Source organism: Maylandia zebra, linkage group LG13 (assembly GCF_041146795.1).
Source record: "Maylandia zebra isolate NMK-2024a linkage group LG13, Mzebra_GT3a, whole genome shotgun sequence".
Lineage (NCBI taxonomy): Eukaryota > Metazoa > Chordata > Actinopteri > Cichliformes > Cichlidae > Maylandia > Maylandia zebra.
In genome coordinates this window covers 14,522,244-14,543,873 of record NC_135179.1, presented here as the reverse complement: position 1 = coordinate 14,543,873, position 21,630 = coordinate 14,522,244, and the positions used below count along the sequence as shown (strand labels likewise).

General features: G+C 40.1%; 1 protein-coding gene across 2 annotated transcripts in view; it reads left to right on the top strand.

Moving 5' to 3' along the window:
• Positions 1-21,630, top strand: part of adam12b (ADAM metallopeptidase domain 12b) — an 87,892-nt gene that overhangs the window by 13,019 nt on the left and 53,243 nt on the right. For both annotated transcript variants that reach the window (XM_012919195.3, XM_012919194.3), the window contains exons 2-3: positions 2,082-2,203; positions 5,154-5,227. In XM_012919195.3, the coding sequence (XP_012774649.2) occupies positions 2,082-2,203; positions 5,154-5,227 (196 nt within the window). The remainder of the gene's footprint in view (positions 1-2,081; positions 2,204-5,153; positions 5,228-21,630) is intronic.

The following is a 21,630-nucleotide window of genomic DNA, read 5'->3' as shown; positions in this document are numbered from 1 at the left end:
TTTTAAGTTTGCTTTGGCAGATGTTGCAAACTGAAGCCTAGCACACACAAAATGCTACAAAAACTCATTAATTCACATATTAAAGGGGTCACTGTACTTCAAACAAAGCGCTTACCAGAACATCAAACGGCATCTAAACCCCCCCGAATTAGGGAGGCTACGTCCAACATTGAGTGAGCACGCTTACTTTACCCAGAGACTGGCCATGTGTGTGGAGGAGAGAAAATGGGCAGGATTAGATTTCACAAAACTCCCTTTGTCTCTTTTTGTGTAGAGACAAATGTAACGAGATGGATGCCTTCAAGGAAAGATTTTCCGTATGTTGCTCTTTATGATGGCAAGCTCGTTAGAATGTGGCTTTACAGAAGAATTAGAAACACTTAGATGTGGGCTGAAAACACATTGTACTAACTAGTTTGTTTTGAGCTCACCCAGGCTTGAAGTCTCCACTCCAAACTGATATTGTTTAAGGATCGCAAACTCATTTAGTGTCAGAGAGCTCTAAATGATTTGTGAGGGACCCTGGTGGAAGTGATGAAGTCTTTAATTAACAAGACGTCTGCCTGGCTTTCCTTTTATAGCTCTTTTTTAATGGCACTCCAGCCGCAGCCTGTGGTCTCAGTCATGCTGCTCCGTCTGTCTAACGTGGTTTTCGTGCACCACTAAAACCAACAAACTACCATCGGCATATGTTCAAATATCCCATTAAATGTAGGAGGTCCCTTTTATGCCCTTGTTAGCTTATTATGTACTGTGGCTAAGTTGAGAGTGTGGGCCACGCTGAGAACACAGACAAGCCGCCGTCACAGACAGTTTGAAGTTGTATGAAGCGTAGTCACGGTGGCACAGGAGTCAGTCTTCAAAGACAAGAATTGTCACCCTTTGAAGAGACAAACGTACCTGAAAATCAAAACACCTCCAGGCGGGAGGAGGAGCAACAAAATATGTGGGATTGTAGCATTTCTGCTCAGTGTACTGCTGAACTCTTGTTGCACTGTGTATAATGTTACACATGCACATGCAGACACGTGGATGCTTTACTGCAAATCTCCAAGGATTAGAGAATATGCCGAGACTTTAGATGTATAGTAAATAGAGGCGGCGCACTCACTCTCAGTTTTACTTTGTTGATAGCGGGAGCGTGAAACCTCAAACAGCCTCTCCCCTCCCCTTTTAACACTCTCTATTCAATCCTCTATGGGTTTGTAACATTTATTGGGCTACACAGGAATCCTGCTGGGCTAGCAACAGCACAGACATGCTCTGTAAGGCCGTTAGGGACAGCCAAGTCTTCTGTGGAGCTGAGAGAGACACTGAGAGAGCAGAGGGAATTGTGACTGATTCCCACATTTTGCTCCAAGCATTGATATGGTTTACTATACTTCATCTTATTCTATACACAGTAAGTTTCTTTCTGTCCCAAAAGAGCAATCTTTTAAAAACTAATTAGCTTAACCAGTTTCTTACTTTGGTAATTTAGCTCTATTACAAGTTTGGAAGAGGAGTAAAATGATATGTGGAAAAGAGGAGGAAACAGCACAGTATGGTGCTCGTTCCTGAACTACTATACAAAGTTGGACAGGAAGAAAGATAAAGGTATATATATATATATATATATATATATATATATATATATATATATATATATATATATATATATATTTATAAGAAATGGGAAAGACAATTTCATCCTACCTTTTTTAGAAAAAAAACCCCATTCCCATCTGGGGAAATATTGCAGAAGAAGAGTTATAAACTGCGTGAGAGCATCTATTATTGATGCTCTGTCTGTGGCTGTGGTCTTGTTGCAAGGGTCCTTTGGGGGATAGCATATCTACTCGCAGGAACAGGAGTGAGCTTTTACTCTTTCTCTGCAGCACCGACCACAGTCTTTAATAGTGTTCTGCTCTGCTGTGTGTCTGAGCCTTCCAAGCTTTTGTTGCATTAATGGTGTCCTTGAATTATTGAGGATATTACACAGCAGCTTTGACCCACATTTCTGACCCCTTTGTTTGCAATCTGTATTGTTTGTAGCTTGATGCTAAATTTCAAGCTAATCTGTGCTGATGATCTTTTCACAGGAAGTAGTCCAGACAAGGCCGAACAGAGCGGGGAGGCAACCAGGCCGCAAACTTACGAGACCGCCATACCTCTGTTGCTGAAGGGCAAAGAGCGCAGACCTCTCAGCCAACTCACATCTGGGGTAAATACTCTCAAAACCATTTAGCAGAAATAGCTTATTGGTAATAAGCTGACTCAGCCAGATACTGAACTAATGTCAGTGTGCTTTTCAGAGTGCAGCCAAGTATAGATGTCTGGCTTTTTGTTTAACATAACCACAGTATATGATTCCTTCCTCTGTTGCCTCCATCTGTTGCCTGTCTATTTAATTTCTTTTGGTAGAGAAGTCCCCTCTTTTGCTATGTTTTCCCTCCATGTCATGCCCCTTTTTGTAGTTCTTCTCCTTCCATGCTATCGGCTTTGTTTTGAACATGTCCTCATTTCTTTGTTAAATATGAGCTTGCCACACACTAGACACTACATATTGTGAACTTATTGCTAAAAGCTCTGTAACAGCTTGTAAAGAGTGTCATTTCGTTCATGTACTACACATTATAAGCTAGATTAAAAGATATATACAAATCATCCCTCTCTGGTTTCTCTAAACATGCCTTCTCAGGCTATGAAACCCTGTCTGTTCCACTTACTACAGCTGGAAAGGGAAATGTTTGAAATTTGGCATCTCTACCGCAACTTAAGGAAACTTTCCAGAGGAGGGAAATGTGTAGGTATTCAGAACTCCCTGAGCAATCAAACACTTTTCCTCGTGCAGGGAAGTCACCATCTGAACGATTTGTTTTGTTTAGGATTTTTTTCCCAGCGTTATGTGCCTGCCTCACAGTCAGTCATCACAAAAATGTCACATACTGTGGGGAAGTGAAACTACGTTTTATAGCCTTAATCATTTTGAGCTACATTAGCCATATTTTTCTATCACCTACTGTGCTGATATAAGGCATTTTTGTTAAGGCGAGACAATAGTTAAAGCAGCCTGCTGTCCCATATTAAACTTACTACAAGGGTAACTTGTGATTGTCTTATCAGAGACTGCAGTAAAAGTCACAACACAGAGGCAGATTTATGCACACACTGGTCATTTTGTTGGGTATACTTCGCTGTTCCTATTGTCTTCAGTCGTGCCTAAATTCTTCATGGCACAAATTAAACAAGGTGTTGGAAACATTGATCATTTCATCAGAGATTTTGGTCAATATTGACATCATAGCATCACACTCTGCCCTAGATTTATCAGCCTTGTTGTAAATTCCTCTTCCATCACCTCATAGTGATGCTCTTGTGGATTTAGAGCTGATGACTGTGCAGGCCGTTTGACTGCACTGGATTCACTGTCATGATCAAGAAACCAGTTTGAGATGATTTGAGCTTTGTGATGTGGTGTGTTGTCCTGCTAGAAGCAGCAATATTCAAGGAAGCTGTGGCATTTAAGCAGCTCAGCTGGTACTGAGGGGCCCGAAGAGTGCCAGAAATATCTCCCACAAATCATGCAAACAGCAGCAGCCTGAACTGTTGATACAAGGCAGCATGGATCCATGCTTTCATGTTGCTCATACCAATGTCTGACCCCATCTTCTGAATGTTGTAGCAGAAATCTATTCATCAGACCAGGCAATATTTTCTAGTCTTTTATTGTTCAGGTTTTGGGAGCGGTTGTGCATTGTAGCCTTAGTTTCCTGTTCTTACCTGCAGGAGTCACAATACTTGTGGTCTTCTGTTGCTGTAGCCTATCTGAGAGATGTTATCTTACTGCTGGTAATAGTCCGCTGACATCTGCCATCAACAAGGCATTCTCACATTTTCACAGGCATCTTCAGGCTCTGCTTAGATGTATATTACATATTTGTATCGATACGCAGCTGAACAGGTGTAAAATGGTCAGCTACGGTATACCTGCCTTGTGTGCCAAGTAGAAGTTTTCTTGGAGCTGTAAAGTATTGCAGAATTATGACACATTGTCTTTGTTGCACAGTAGACATGACATGAATTGTCCACACACATACTTGCAGACACACAGCTTCAGACTGGCCAGCAGAGTATTTCCCCGAAGGCATCGGTCAGCTATCCTAAGAAATGTCACTGTGAAAGAGCACTCTGTTCATCTAAAATATCAGCTGATGAAATATAAATCCATTTCTGCTTAGTGTGAACATGTCTGACCCTTTTTCCTCTCTGCTAGCTTACGTTCATGAATCCTTTTTTACAAAACTGAGGCTCTAAAGCATGGAACTTCTTTGCCTCTGTTTTGCCTTAAGGACGATGCTAATTTTCAGAAAAGCATTAACTCACCTTAAAGCTATATTTTGGAAATTGACATTTTAATATTTGATAGAGGATTCAATTTTTAAATGACACTTGCAGCCATTCGTCATTAACACCAAACCACTCACGTCACGTAATCATTACAGCTGTTGCGACACTTTTTCTCTTCCAAAAAAATCAAACTTACGTTTTGGACCAAGTCTGAAATACTGTCAAAATACATTATTGCAGATTTTGTGTTTTTATACACCAGTGACAAAAAGTCCCATTTTAAGTGAGGCTTTATCAATTTATTGCAAACAAACCTTGTCAGAAGCAAAGAAGCAACATGTCATTGAGTGACATGTGGTTTCCCACACAACACCATTAATTAGTCCTCCTCCTTGTTCCATTATTCTTTTGCAAAACCTAAACCAATCCACTGTCAAAGCATCTTAACATTGTCTGTTTTTAGACACATCTTCATGCTGAAAAATACACTGTTTCCTGAGTTGTCTCAATATACTGTGAAACATTAAACAGCAACAGTACAGTTTCCTCAGTAACAGTAACAAATCCCTTCACTATATTATTCATTGTAATTCTATTCAGTGGATTTGTTTCCATTAAAGGCTTAAGGATTGTCATGGTATAAATGGAAGTTGATTCCAGATTTGGGAAGTGAATGATGTGGAAGTTTTCTTCCTGTTCCTCTAGCACTATTGTGCCTTGCCCCATCCTGCTTTGTGCACGAAAACGTCAGCTGAACCTTCACGCACGTCCACAGACAGGATTGGTGATTTCTGGGCATGACCTCATATCTTTTTGTGTTTCAGAGATATCCTGCATCGCTGCAGCTGCTGGTGCCCGCAGAAGGTGAACAGCTGATCCTGTTGCTGGAGAAAAATGAGTGAGTTTTTTCTTATGACTCATTTTAATACTCACCGGGTGCGTTGAGTTAGAAGAAACTGCATGTTTAGTATGCTAATCACACACAGAGTCAATAGATAAACCATGCTCCTGACCATTGCTTCCTCGAGTTACATATGCAAGAGGACAAGACATTGTGTGGGTCTAGGATACGGTATAGTGTATTCAAGGAGGGAGAAAATAATATGTCCCCTTGTGATTGGATTCTTTTATGGTTCAGTCTCTTGGAAGGGCTAAGAGATGAAAGCTGATAAAGAATAAGGCAGCACAGAGCTCAGAGGACATGCTCGTCCTCCCCTTCTTTGCTTTTCAGCATCTCTCATCACTTCTCTCCCTTCCATACTGTGGAAAATAACACTGTGAACTCTGGAACGAGGGGTGAGGATCATGTAGAGTTCATAAATATGTAAATATAGCCACACAAAGTCACGCTCAAACTGAAATACACTGAGAAGAAATATATATAGAGAGAGGCAAGAAGGATAGCTGTAAAGCCAAAAGAAAAACCAGGTTACATGTCCGGGGGAAATTTAGAATCTTACAAGAATGATTGCATTACCGATTCAGGTCTTGTGTCTGTCAATATTTGTTATTCAGACGGAGTGGAGACATAATATTTTACTCTGCTGCTTTGGGATACGGATATTGACATTGAATTGATAGACTTTGTTCAGAACTGGTGAGGCCCCTTGTCACTGCTAACTCTCAGAACAAACTCAAATTGGACTTTCGAGATTCAAAATGCAGAGCTGTGTGCGAGACAGAAAATGAAAACCAATAACTGTTGTCGAAATTTAGAAATCAAATATCGATTCACATCTTTATTCTCCATTTTAAGGAGCGATTTCAGCAAGTGGTCTATTATGTGAGCAGATGAACAAATGAGTTAGCGTACATCCCCTAGGTACTCTGCCACTCCACGCTTCGATAATTCAAAACACTTGCAAAACAAACTAGAAATCAGCTCATGCTCCTCTCTAGAAGCTAAACGCTCCTTAGAAAAACACTGTCCCAACTAACCCTTCCGTTCCTTGCTCACCATGTGACCTCCTGTAACCTCAGCATCAGCTGTGAGTCATCCGTCACCGGCTGTCACCAGCCTGGAAGCAAGCTGCCTTTCCCATCCGGCGTGTCAGGCCAGATGTGTCCTCTGATATCGCTTCAGCAGTTCAGCCAGCTCAGAACAGGTGGTCTCTGACCTCTACGTGTGCCTGTTATGTCGAGGGCGCATCCGTTGAGTCTGGGGTAGGAGGAAAGATGAGGGCGCTTAGGACAAAAAGTATGTTTGTAGTTTAGTGAAGTCCTTGAGGTTTTTTAGCAATATTTAAGATTCAGACACATCGTCTCTGCTTCCGGCGTTTGGTGGAGGCAGACACAACATGCGCTTCTGAGGTGCTGTGCAAATTAACTTTTTTTTTTTTACCCAAATCTGCATAGTGCTTGTCAGTACATATTTCTTCACCAGATAGTCATCAGAGGCCATAGGATTAGAAATAGGATTGAACTTTGCAGATATTTATTCTGTGATTGTCTCTGATAGGGAACATCAGGATATGACTGTTTAAAGGTATAGCTCATTTTCAAAAACAGCAGTCAGTGTCTGTCCCAAGCAATGTTTAGACCCTCAGGGCCTTTTCATTTCTATCCAACTCATAATGATTTTTAACAAAAAAAACTCCAGGGAATATCCTTGGGCTCATGTCTAGTGCATCTGAAATTTAGTCTTTTGTATAATTTTTCAAAATCACAATTTGAAGATTATAATCAAAGTAAAGGCGGTTCGTCTAGCAAGCCTTCACACAACTGAATTTAATTAGAGGGGAAATGTAGTAAAAACATTAAATGGAGTGAAATTTCCAGAATGAAGCAAATAAGAAGAAGAACAATTTAGTGCTGGTATTCAGGAATCGGATACATCTGAATGAGGAGAGCCCTAGATCTCAGTAGTGTTTCCTCTTTTTGCTGAGTTATTGCATGTTTTTGGTGAAAGCTCATTTTTAAATTTAATTTAATTTTTTTTTTTTTTTGCTTCAATTGCTGAGCCCGTGCAGTTTGCTCATTTGGCACTGCTGCAGAGCACACCTGTTCCATGGCAAGTGTGAAATGATCTCAGTCCTTACCGATATAAACAAGCTACCAGATTCAATTAATAAACTGCTGGTTGTTAGCTGCTTGGCGCTGTCCCATGCAAACTTGGCTATAGCAGGACAAGTACAAATCTACTGAGGAAGAAATCAGAGGAGATCTTCTGTTTGCCTGTGTGTATTTCTTAGGCGGCATGCACAATGCCTGTATGCAGAGTCAAAGTCCCTTTATATTTGTACAACTTGTAAATGAAGTGTTACTGCACGAACACCTGAGCTTCAGCTGAATTTGTTTTCCCCTGATGTTAGAGGCTATCTCTTTTGTGTTCTTGCCAGCCATGAGGACCAAACTGTCTGAATTCAAAATGTAAGCAGCATAGATTTTACATTCTTTTGTCAGTCCGTCATCATAGCTTTTGAAAGAAGAGCCCTGCAAAGCTTATTTTCAGAATATTCCTCTTTGTGAATATTGGCTCCAAAAAAGAGTCACTTCTGTGGAAGTCTTAGTACTTTTGCACTGTACACTGTATTTTGGCTTTTATTACTTTTGTACCCATGCAACATATATATCAGAGAGTTAGTTCAGCCTCTCTTGAATGCCATACCATATCATTTTTCCTTTCCATCACAGTTCATTCAAAGTTGGCAGTAAAACAGAGACAGAGGAGACATTATATCCCCATTTTCATAAAAGCAACATGAACATCATCATATATGATATTTAAGGCTTGACCTGTTGTACAGAGCAAACTGTGTTAGACAGACATGCACACCTTTGCCAGCAGTGGCTGCTTTGAAGTATAGCATTGATCAATAGCACTGTTGCCCGGCTTTAAATGATTAATGGTGGTCATACGGGACATTACACATTAGTCTTGATTAAAGACTTCAATAGCACTGTCTGGGGGACAAAGATACTTCTGTGTGTGTGTGTGTGTGTGTGTGTGTGTGTGTGTGTGTGTGTGTGTGTGTGTGTGTGTGTGTGTGTGTGTGTGTGTGTGTGTTGTAGTTTAGGTATTACTAATGCTTTGGGGACTGAGGCATTATGGGGATATGGGTTAGAAGGTAGAGAGGATCATCTGACAATCGGAAGGCTACTGCTTCTGTTCCTGGTTCCTCGAGTCCACACGTGTTCATAAAGGCATAAAATACAGTGCTGTATGAATATTAAAGCTAATTATAGCTTTATATGTGAAATACACTTTATAACCAGCACTCTATTTACCATTTTATGGAGACAAATGTTGCTGCATTGTAAATAATTATAATGCATGGGTGAAATTTGAGGTTAAATTAGGTTAACCAAGTAGTATTAATGATTTTTGATTAAAGGTAAAGTACGTTCCCATTAAATCAGTGGTTCTTAACCTGGGTTCGATCGAACCCTAGGGGTTCGGTGAGTCGGTCTCAGGGGTTCGGCAGAGCCTCCGCCATGACATGCATGGCTCATTTTGTGCACCAGTAAAAAAATCACATTTTATTTTTCACTAAAGAGGGGTTCAGTGAATGCGCATATGAAGCTGGTGGGGTTCGGTACCTCCAACAAGGTTAAGAACCACCGCATTAAATGAATGCAAATCAGTGAAATTAAGTCATAAAGTCACTGAAGTCATGGATACATAACTGAAAATGTTGGGGCTGTTGCATTATACGTTCACTATATATGCAGAAAACTAAGAGTCAGATTCATGTACAACTGTGTATTTTTTGTTGTCTTTTTGGAAAATGAGTTAAACTTAAAATACAGCGATTACCACATTTACTCTAAAAAGAAAAAACCTATTGGAGATTTCGGTACTGGATCATTCCGTCTTCTGAACAAGTTAATGTAGGAATATTAAAATGCCAAATAATGTAAACTGTTGACCTGCAACAAAGTTGCTGAGAAAATAAGTACTCAATGAAATTCAAATATTTCCTATTTTGAAAGGTTTTCCCGATGCTGTTGAATGGAGTTTACTCAGAAGAGATCTGAGTAAACTCTTGAACACTTGGGCCCTTTTCTTAAGCAGTAAACACACAACAATTTTCAAGCTGCATTCCTAAAACCACTTAGACCAAACAGTGAAACACTCATAACGACTCTTTTTTTTAGAAAAATAAAAGAAGCACATGGGGGAAAAGTCTACTGAACATTCATGGTGCACTTCATTGGAAAAAATAGAAAATATGGCATTCAGGACATGGTACCATTATGTGGCCATTTACAAAAAGGGAACAGTGACAAAGAGGACGCACGCAGGCACTCATGCACATATTTATATTGGCAACATGATGTACTGAAGCGTCAGTAAAAACCTGATGATCCACAAACTAAATGGCCTGTTCTCTTCTTTTGATCTCCTGTTCGTAGTGGCCACAGAGAATCAGCTGTGATTGGGTTGCACTCTTTGCCCTGCCTCCTTCATTGTCATTCCATGAGTGACGTGTATCGCAGTTCCTCAGATTTTATCTAAAATTGCTGCTCTTGTTCTTACTCTTCATCATCCATCACCTCTTGCACACTGGTTGCTTCTATCATCACTGGGGTCAGTCTTCAAATCACTGAGCTGTTTGTGGACTCTGAACTGGGTTCGTGACATCATTTTCAACAATTGTGGATAATTTTGAGCTATTGTGTGGAAGCTATGTGCTGTATGTTTAAATTCTTCTGCATGTGGTTAACATTATGTATCACAAGTTCATAATCTGTTTTAGCGAGTGTGTTTTTAGAGTTTTGCATGAAGATTTGATCAAATCTGTTAGTTTTGTCTAAGTTTTTACAAAACGTGATTTAATACATTTGTTTAGAGAATGGAGTTCTCTTTTTTTACAATTTAAATAGTGAACACATAGGCTAGGTATGATTATTGTGCTTCACTATGATTTTTAATAAAATACATCTTTTCAGCTATTCTTCTTGAAACACAATGAGCTTGATGTGTCCATATTCTAACTAGCTCACTACACAAGACCATGCATTTCCCATTGAGAACATTTCCTTTCATTCTTCTCTGGCAGGAAAGAAAAGAGGAAAGAGGCCTTTTGAAACACATGGCCACATCTAAACAACATCATTATGCTTTTGACAAAAAAATCCCCATAGCAACATCCTCAGTGTGTTTTCCAGGGGAAAGAAGATGCACTCTATTTCAATAACACAGCTGACAATGCCAACATCTCTCTCTTCGTGCACCACAGAGCAGATATATTATTACGCAGTTCATTCACTGTGAAGAGTTTTTGGCAAAAAAAGAAAAAAGAGAGTGATCCCAGGTTACTGTCGACTATGAGATAAGTTGAACTTTATGCAATACCCATGTGTTTGGGTGTCAGCTCTGGTACCTAAGCAGGCCTGTATTAGGGACTGCATGTGTAACTACTCAGTGATAATAAGTAGTAATGTGTTTTCAGGCATTCTAAGTAAGCACGGACAGTAAATGGGTTAGAAACTGGATCTTGGAAGTTGAAAACAGCAGCAAACTTCCTCTACTGGGTTCTTCCTGCACCAACTCTTCTATCACTCCCACTTCCTCTGCTCCAGTGAGTCTGTGATCGAGTTGTAGCGATGCTTGCTTCCTGTCACATGTCTCTCTGTTTCTCTGGCTATATTCAGGTCCCCCCACTGCCACCAACCCCAAACACCCCCTTCTTATGCTATCTCTTCCTATCCTCTCCTCCCACGCTCCCCACATGCTCGCTTGTGTTTTCACTGGTGGCAGCTAATCTGTCACCACGCAACCTGAGACCCTGTCAAAGCCACCGGTGGGAAACGTTGGACCCCAGGCTGCTGTTTGGTGCCAACGCATGTGTACTTGTACTTTGGTGCCAACTCTCTGTATGACTTTGTCTTTGGATGCCAAGCCATTTTGTTGTGCCTGTCACAATTAATTCAGGCATTATTAGGTTAAACACCTACAGAGGATTTGGGTTAGCAGCTTTCTTTGCTCCATTCAGTTAAATAGTTGTTCTCAGACTTTGTTTTCATAGGGATTAAACACGGTGGAACATTGTATTTTATTTTGTTCAGCGGCATTGGAAGGTTATTTTTGTTGCCTTTCGACAGAGCCAGGATATCTGTTTTCTCTTGTTTCATGCAGGTCAACTGCAGTAACAATGGGTCCCTTTTCCTGCTGCTTGGTCAGCCAGAAAAACAAAATACTTTGGCAGTCGGGTCTATACATTGACGAGTATCCCGAAACACGCATCCAGTTTGTTTGAGTATTGATCCGATTGTGAATTCTACCTCTGACATTGCATTTGTAGTTTTTGTTAAGCTTGGAGCGCATAGTAATCACATTTTGCCTCCTGCCATCTTTAATTAGTTAGCTGAACAGTTTGTGGGTAATGCAGATCGTCCTTGGGGACAGTTGCCCAAATCTTGAATGACACTATGAAAAGGAGAGAGAGGGAGGGTAATTTTAGGTGTTGCTTTTTTTCTTCTTTTTTTTTTGAACACTGGGTCAAAGCCAAGCTCGCTCAAAGACGCTCACATTCGACACTTTTTTCCTCTACTTAGAAATAGTTAGAAATCTGAGGTTAGTACTGAGCCAAGACATCAAATCATCCAATTTGATGTCATCCAACAATTATCCAATCACATGACAGCAACAGTGCATTTAGGCATGTAGGCATAGACCTACTAAAGTTCAAACCGAGCATCAGAATGGAAAAAGAAGGTGATTTGTGACATGGTGCTGTGCTGGTCAGGGCGGTCTGAGTATTTCAGAAACTGCTGATGTACTGGGATTTTCCCACACAACCATCTCTAGGTTTACATATAGTGGTCAGGGACGAACTGACAGGAAGGCAGTAGTAACTCATTACAGCCAAGGTAAACATAAGAACGTCTCTGAATGCACAAGTGAGAAACCTTGAAGCAGAATGTCTACAGGAGCAGCAGACGACAGTGTGTGCAAGAAACTGAGGCTACAGCAGCAGGGGACTGCATCAAGTGCCACTCCTGTCAGCTAAGAACAGGAAACTGCAAAAGCATTGGCTCACCAAAATGAAAAAAATAGAAGATTGGAAAAATGTTGCTTTATTTCACATTCGGTTGGTAGGATCAGAATTTGGCGTAAATAACACAGAAGCATGAATCCATTTTGCCTTGTATCAACAGTTCAGGCTAGTGATGGTGGTGTAATGGTGTGGGTGACATTTTCTTGGCACACTTTAAACCCCTCCGTACCAACTGAATTACCACAGCCTACCTGAGTATTTTTGGTGACCATGTTCATTAGTTTAAGAGCACAGTGTACCTGTCTTCTGATAGCTTCTTACAGAAGGATAGCACACCATGCCACAAAACTCAGATGATCTCAAATTGGTTTCTTCAGCATGACAATGCATTCACTGTAGTCAGATGGCCCCCAGAGCCACCAGATCGTAATCCAATAGTACACCTTCAGGATGTGTTGGAACAGGAGAGTCAAATCATGGATGTGCAGCTGACATATCTGTGCTGTGTCATGTTATTCTTTCAAAATGGAACAAAATCTCTGAGGAAGGTTTCCAGTACCTTGTTAAATTTGTGTGATTAATAATTAACTGTGCGTAAAGAAAATCACATAGTTCCCACTGTAGACACATATTTTGCAGCTTGCACTTGTTGAATAGAGCACTTATCTTACAATTCGACTGCCTAAAACTGTTGCTGGACTGAAACAGATGAAGTCTGGTATGTTGGTGAATAATTTGAAAATGTGTTCCAGGTATTGTTGTGATTGGGCTTTCGCTGAAAAAGTTTAATGCACTAATGCAGTCTATCAGCACATGGTATCATCTATTTGCTCCTGCTGCAGACCTATTTTTAGGTGTCTGCAGCAGCAGAGAGGATGCTGAGGTTGTTGTCATAGCACTTAACTAATATGGTCGTGTTGGTCTCTCTCTCTTTGTATTGTAATTTCTCATTTATGTAAGGGGATATAGTGGAACCTTAAACATACCATACAGAAAATAGAGAATGGTCACCTGTCAACGGAGCTAGTTAGGAGAACACTTAGCATCCTGTGAATGTAAGCAATTCACTATTTAGTTTCCAGGCGCTTTGCAGAGAATAAGAGGCTCCTAATGAGACCAAAGGGGTGATGCATTTGCAGCCTTGTTCGCAAACCTTTTTTGTTTTAAATTACGCTCTGTGATATACTCAGTAGGGCATCAGTGGAATGAACTGTTGCCTCGGTGTCGGTGAGCGGAAAATCTATTATCTGTGTTGGAGTTTTTGATATGTGGAGTGGGGCTACAGATGTTGATGCATAATATCCACATTTATCCTGGCCATCATTTATCTGCATCAGCAGGAAATATGTCCTGGAGAGTGTGCTATATGAGCGATTACATTACCTCACTGTACATCAATAGATTGCTCAAGATAATGAAATGCATGTGCGATTTGTACATTATCATGCACATTCATATATTTGTCTACGGCAGGATACAGCCATTAGTGTACAGTTTGTCATCGGATTTCAGTTTCTAGGCCAGGGACTCAACCTGCAGAGTATATCATAATAACGTTTCACACACAACCTTTCAAAACCCTTAGCCATAAAAGCCTGGTGTAAAGGCTTTAATGAGAAATCTTTTTCAAAGCAGACATTGCTTTGTGCATGATTCACATCCTATGCCATATCTCAGCAAGGAATAGAGAATGGGTCAATTGTAGGAGACCCATGAGAAATAAGGACTGAGACAGAACAGCTCAGCAGCTGTTTTACAATCTCATGGGTGTTTATCTGATATGCTTATTGCCAGCAATAAGACTCAGAACGCCATCAGTCACTGCAGGTAATATAAGATATGGAATATAGAGTTGTTGTTTTTTAATTCCTGATGCTGCTTCAGCACTAGGCGTGCAGCAGTTTAAGCAGGTATTGTCATTAACGTTGCAGATCCATTCAGTTTAATGTCTTCCTTTCTAAAATGTGTATACACTAGTGTATACAATACAAATTTCTAAGTGTAGAATTTATGCATTTCAAAACTATTGTGTTTTATTTGGTTAAATGTAGATTCTTAGTAATGATTCTTAAAATGTGTTTATATCTTATAATAACTAGACTAGAGTCTCATTTTTTTTTGGTTAAAACACAAATTGTTGTTGTTGTTAACAATAAAAAAACTACATGCAAGCAAATAATCTGATTCATTTCAATATTCATTTTAAGATGTATTTTTCTTGTAGTAAAACTTTTCGGTTTACTGAAAATCATTTTCTTACAAACATTGTTATTAAAAGTAAGCTTTGCATGTCTGTGTGTGTGTGTGTGTGTGTGTGTGTGTGTGTGTGTGTGTGTGTGTGTGTGTGTGTGTGTGTGTGTGTGTGTGTGTGTGTGTGTGTGTGTGTGCTGTTTGTTTTCAGAAGCATGTACTGCAGCCTCTCTTCTGAATTGGGAATAGCAGAAATTAATCACTGACTCGTCTTAATCGTATTGCAAATAAGAAGCTGAGTTTGTGAGATAAGCACTTTTTATGCGCATGTTGTTACTGTTTAGAGAATAATCCAAAACTGCTATGGTTTTATTTTCTTTTTTTTTTAAGTAAGTGAACACAGAAACACGTATGAGGAACATACTCAGTCATAATGCTGCAGGTGTCTGTCCATTAGTGTGACTGTGTGCATCTCAGAGTTGAGCCATGTTACAGCAGGCTTAGTTTAAGTTACCAGAGGGCTCCTTAAAAGATGAAGTTGACACATGTAGATTGATAGAAACGGGTCTTTGCTGGCCACCTTGTTAGGTAAAACACTTTAATTGTCACATGGCAGCAACTTAATGTTACTTGTCATAGTTGTCGGTGTCAGGTGGGCTGGTCTGAGTATTTCAGAAACTGCTGATGTACTGAGAAAATATCCAGTTAGTAGCAGTTGACTGGGAAAAAAATACGTTGTTGCAATGCTACAGTAACTCAACTAATTGGTATAACCAACCAACCAAGGTATGCAGAAGAGCATCTTTGAATCCACAACATAAGGAGCCTTGAATCAAATGGACATTAGTAGCAGAAGACCACAGTGGGCGCAGGAAAGTGAGATTATGCTACATACAAAAGATTGGAAGGATATTGCTTGATCTGATGAGTCTTGATTTCTGCTTTGACATTCGGATGGTAGAATCAGAACTTGGAATAAACAGGATGGAAGCATGGATCCATCCTGCCTGATATCAAGTTTATTGGTATATTACTGCTGCACATGTCTGTCCCTTTATGGCCGTGTTCTGATGGTTGCTTCCAGTAGTCAGAAAGCTCAAATCAGCTGTTTTCTTGAACACGTCTCTGAGTTCAATGTATTGTTGCTGTCCAATAAAGCACCTTTTTGATGTGGTGAAACAGGAAGTTCACATCAATGACGTGCAGCTGAAACATCTGCAGCAGCTTTGTGATGCTATCAAATCAATACAGGCCAAAATCGCTGAGGAGTGTTTCCAGCACCTTATTGAATCTGTGTCACAAAGGATTAGGGCAGGTCTGAAGGCAGAAGAGGGTCTAACCCAGTACTATCACAGTGTACCTAACACAGTGTTCAGTGAGTGGATAGCTTTTAAATTTTGTTTGACTCTCCAAGCTCTTTGGGGAGTTTAATTCTCAAACATTTCATGCTGGCGAGCCTTTTTAAATACTGATCAAATGTAGAAAATTTAATTTAATGAAATAATGAATGGAAGTAAAATATTTATGTTTACAGTTGGGCTGAATGAATTTTTGTGTAATGCTGAACACTCTGCCCTGTTTATCTTAGCAATGTGTTCCCAAATCTCTGCAATTAATTTAGCCTCGTTAATGTGACAGTTTCATATAAATACCGAAGATGATGGCCAAAGACTTAATAAACAGTGCTTAATCTTTTAAGCTTATTACTACTTTACATTTATTTTTTAGTGATATAAGATCAGTGATATTTTTTAAATCCTTTTACCGTCCTTGCTTGGGTTTTTTTGTAGCGACAGCTACTTTTATGGCGTCTGTGCCCTGTGGTCAGTGAGTGATGAATCGTGGTGCATTAAATATATTTAAAACGCAGGCATGCTCCAGACTGCTCTCACTTTCTGTACTCTAGGTATCAGTGAACCACTGAAACTCAGAAAAGGAGATGTGATTAAGTTAAAAGCACTTCATTGTTTTACCACCCGTAGCCCATACAATAATTGGCGTCTCCTGCTCAATACCCAGCAACCATGACGCCTTATGTTACCCTGCATCAGCGTCAGTGACAGACCGTTCACCCCGATCCTTATGTTAAACTGATACATCCGTGCCAAGTGAAAGTTACCAACTCCACCATGTTTGCAGGGTAATGGGCTGGAGAATGAAAGATTGCATGCTATTATCTTATTGGAGAATCAGTATAGGATCTGTGGAAGTGTAAAGAGTGGGTTTAATGACGTGAGACGTTTTTTAAGAGGAGGGGAAGAATGCCTCATGCAGTCTGGGACTGGAGAGATGATGGTCTGGGACATGTGTAGTCAGTGGACCATGTTATAATAAAGTAGTTGCCTAATGCACCACACGTGCCCCTTGCAGCTTATAGTTTAAAGTTTTCTTCCTCTCAACTTTTAGATTTAAGAAAGGAGGAAAAGTGCCAGATGTGATGGATGAATGTGATTGTGGGAGAGCAAGAGCTGATGATGATATGCACCAGTTATTTCTTCTTCTTTTTTTTTACGAAAGAAATGGCTGAAGAAGACAGAAATCAAAGGGAGGGGAAAAATGAAAGACATCTTTAATGTCTTTTCTGCTCAGCTCTTAATTGCAAATTTCCCCTGAAGGCAAAAAAAGTATGGCTGAACAATGAGGCTGCCCAGGGGAACCACCATAGATTAATTGGACAGATAGGAAGCCTCTGACATTAACATTTATGCATTTGTTTACTCTTTTTCAATGAATAATAATAGGCCACCTCCCTTGAAGATCCCTACTCTCTCATTAGTTCCAGTTTGTAGTTTGTTATGGATGGGAATATTGAAGCAGTAAACGAAGAGTTCATCGCCGTTCTGGGCAGGAATACAAAAAGTATTTCCAGAGAGAGTTCAGAACATTTTATTTTCACAACTTTTAATGGAGATTGTGAGCTTCTGTACATGTACATCAATTATCTATATTATTAGCTTCACTATCCAGAGGGAATGTTGAAGAAGGCTTTTTGGTGTTTTGTTGGGACAAATGCTAAAGACACAATTTACAAATTGAGATTTTGAGTCATCAGTTATCAGATATTCAGACATTTTTTATTTACATTTTTTGATGTTATTTAGGGTTTCTTTTCTACTATCCCTCATCTATTTGAATGATAATGCTCACATAAAGTTTCGTAAGATATATTTGACACATTTCTGCTTTCACTGTTTTACTCCCTGCTCTCTTTTCTTATAGAAAATGGCACACACTAACTATAGAAAGCTGAAGTAAGTACATCAGCTCTTTCCCAACCAACCTACTGGTCTTTTTTGGACTTGGAGAAGTCTGTGTCTCTTGAGGTGTCCTTTGGGTGGTGCTTCAGTAGTATGGGTCCATTGTTATGGAGCTCTTCAGGGAAAAATAGCTTGGCATTGTTGGCAATAAGTCAGAGCCCTTCCCACTCAGTGTACCACTCCAGGGTTTCCTTTCTTCACCGTTTCTTTTCACATCCTTTATGGACAGAATTTTCTAGGTGCAGCCAAGAGGCGGAGGGTGTCTGTGGTCTCAGCATCTTGTCTTTCCTTTTCCAGATGATGTAGTTTTGTCGGCTTCATTGACAGATGGTCTCCAGCTTGTATTCTGGGTTCTCAGTTAGAAAAGGGTGGAGAGTTCTCTCTGGGTTGGGAGTGACTTGCTGCACTAAGTAGAAGAGTTTGGGTATTTTGGGGTGTGCACTAATGTAGATGCTGTACAAGTCCATCCAGTGGTCAATCTACATTTCTACACTCAACTATTGCCACAGAGTGTGAGTAGTGACTTAAACTAGGGCAACTGAACTTGCTCAGGAGGCTGTCTGGGATTTCTCTTAGAGATAGAGAGAGAAACAAAGTCATTCAGGAGGAGCTTAGATTAGAGCTGCCATTCCTCAACACTGAAAGGAGCCAATTGGGGGGATATGACTAGCATACGTTCTGGATGAGGTGTTTCAGGCAACTGGGGTATGATCCCAGTATAGACCCATGATACGCCGGAGAGATTATATTGCTCTGCTGGCAAGAGCTGGCTGTGGAGCGGGAGGTCTGAGCATTTCTGCCTAGACTGATACCCCCCGAATCATAGACCTGGATAAGCAGGAAAAATAAAAGCAGAATGAAAAATATAGTAGAATGAAAATAACATTATAAAGTTATTACTTTTTTTCCCCTAAATGCACAAAACACTTCAAATCCTCTGGTCACAAGGATGTTAAGAATGGATTTTTAACATATAATCTCTATATGCTCTTCCACTGAAAGCATATTTTGCTAACATCTTACGATATAAAGTGTTTATGGCTCGCTTCACATTGGTGGCACAGATCTTGCCTCCAAGCATTTTGAGTTTGTGCCATCATCATCTCGTGCCCAGAAATAATCTGTACTCCTTTGTTAGGGTTATAAAGAATTCATGAGCTCCTTTAGCCGCACATTTCACAAGCAGTCTAATGTTTAGCTGCGTGAACTCGGTGCATTAATTACAACAAACAGCCTCAGTGGCGCGATATGTAGAGAAGATGCAAACACCAGAGGCTAATATTGCATAAGATGGACAGGTCGGGCCTGCACTTTAGCAGCAAACCATAGCCAGAGAGAAGTTAGAGGACTGCCCTGAAATTGTGCACAGGGCTCACTCTTGCTGTGCTGTAGATGAGCACTTTTCCCCTCACACTGATTTGAAAATGTATTCCCCCTTTAATGGGAGCAGGGAGAGTATGACATCATGTTCTTTGTACAGTTATGAGGAAAAATATGTTTAGTGTGGGAATTATTTTTTGGTATTAAAAATTCTGAACGTGTGGGCCAGCAGCAGTGAAACAGTTCATTCTTTAACAGCCCTGCTGTGCCTGTTAGCTCTGGTGCTTGGCGTTATGTTCACAAGCGAGGAAAAATAATAACAGTGATATCGCTTCAGCAGAAATTGCAATGTTTCCCACCCAAACTGAAGTGTGCTTTCATTAGAAATATCAAAAGGTTTGGGGTTTGACACCGTAGCCGTTTTAATCCTTGTTTTGCACCTGCAGCCTTTCATTTTTATCCAAATTCTGTTATCATTTCATAAGACTCCGTAGCAGTAAAAAAATGCAATGCCAAGGAAAAAGGAAGAAAAAAGCAATGGGTGGTTAAAAAGAAGAAATATCCGGAAGCATGAAAGATAAGGTTACCCTTCATCAGGCTATAAAAGAAAATAAAACCCTTTAGAGTTGAAAATGACATGCTGGGTTTCAGAGGGAGAAGCTTATTCAGAATGAAGAAAGTGACTCCATTATCACTGAGTGCTTAAAAACCTCACCTGCTGCACAGTAATACGATCACCTTTCACTCATGCTTTAAAGTGATCAGGAGAGGGGGTTAATCCAGTATGGATATCTGCATGAATTTGTGTGATCAGAGACATCATTTTTTTTTAAAGAGCCTCTCCATTTCCCATCAGTCACCAACCCCCCAGACTTCTCTTATTCCCCAAGGAAACAGATAAGAGAGCTTTACCATTATTTCCTCTTATTCGTGTCTGATATTCCTCATTTATGCAGCCTCGTTTTCTCGGGTAACAACTCAAACAGTCGGGAAAGAAACTGTATGGCAATTGAAGTGTCATGTTCAGGAAAAAGTTTCTTAGAGTTTATTATGAGATATTTCTGTTTTTTTACCTGTGATTTCTGTTATTTTTAGAGCGTGTGAGAGCAAGAGTGGCAACCTTTACTAACTGTGCCCCTGCCATGATTCATCACCCTCCTCTGCTTTCAAGCACAGGGAATAATGTTTTTCCCTCTGCGGTTTACTTTACTGATGTGATGACTTCAGTTGCCTTAGGCGCCACTTTGAGCACACAATGCCATGAAGCCTGAGGTGAGGGACACAGACAGACAGGCAGGGCTGTCTGAACCATCTTGGCAACGGAGAAGGATGAAAGAGTATTCAGATATGAAAAATCAACTTTGCTTGTAAGTTGTGGACACGGCCACTCGGAGATTTAATCATTTGTATGTGCAGGGGCACTTTAGGAAAAAGTGTCATCATGCGGACCTCTGAGGACTCGCTGCAGGATTTTTTTAATAGTCAAGCAGCTGCTCCCTCTGTGACTTCTTCCTAAGCAAAGAGAGATCTTGACTCATTAAGGAGCTATCTTTGCTTTGGTCAGTCAATATTTAAATAGGCCTGCCCCATCAGCCAGCATGTTTGATATTCATCCAGTGCCTGCTGGAGCATATATAATGGAAAATCTTAGTCTGCTCATCCATGAATGTGACTCTTTAGTTTCGCTTATGGTGGTACTGTAAGTGTTACTATGAGACCCAATCCTTTGCCCGGCTGGTAAGAGTCTCAACGTATGCTGGTTGGATCTTTTTAGTTTAATAACTTTAAGAAATATAAGGTAGTTTGTCATGAAAGTCTGTATGGATATTGATCCATATAAATGACCTCTTGGCATCAAAATATCCTAACAGCTGCTTGTTGAATTGGCACAAAGTTTGGCACGGATATTTATTTTTCCCTGGTGATGAATCCTTATAAATTAGATTAGATTGGGGTGACTCGGACTCAGGATTTAGAGTCTTTGTCTGTTTGATTTAGTCATCTGCTAATCGGAAGGTTGGTGCTTCAATCCCTGGCTCCTCCAAGGAAAGGACAAGATGCTGAACCCCATCAGGGTGTGAGTGTGTGAATGTTAGGTTAGGAAAAAGCACTTTTATGAATGTGTGTGTGAATGGATGAATGAGGCATGAAGTAAGAAAGTGCTAGAAATACACTATATAAGTACCAGTTCATTAGATTAGCTTCCATTGTGATCTGCAATTAAAGAAGAAAATATTTGACCTACAGTAGCAGCACCTGTAAAGTTAGCAAACATTATCACAATAACACTGGAAACACACAAACTAAGATTATTATACAGCTCTAAAATGCTGCACAAATGTTGCCCACACATTATCTTAGGTCATTTTTATTTCAGTGCGAAATGTCTCAACAGCTATTACATGGCTCGCATCAATTTCTGAACAGACAGTCCTCTTCCCCAAAGTTGAATATGTAATAAGTTTGGCATTTTTCCGAATCATCAGATGCTATCATCAGATGTCATTTTAAATTTCTCCGTACCCCCCAACGTTAATGATATCCTCACCCACATTTTGACCCGACACCTTAAATTTCAGTGAGACAACAAA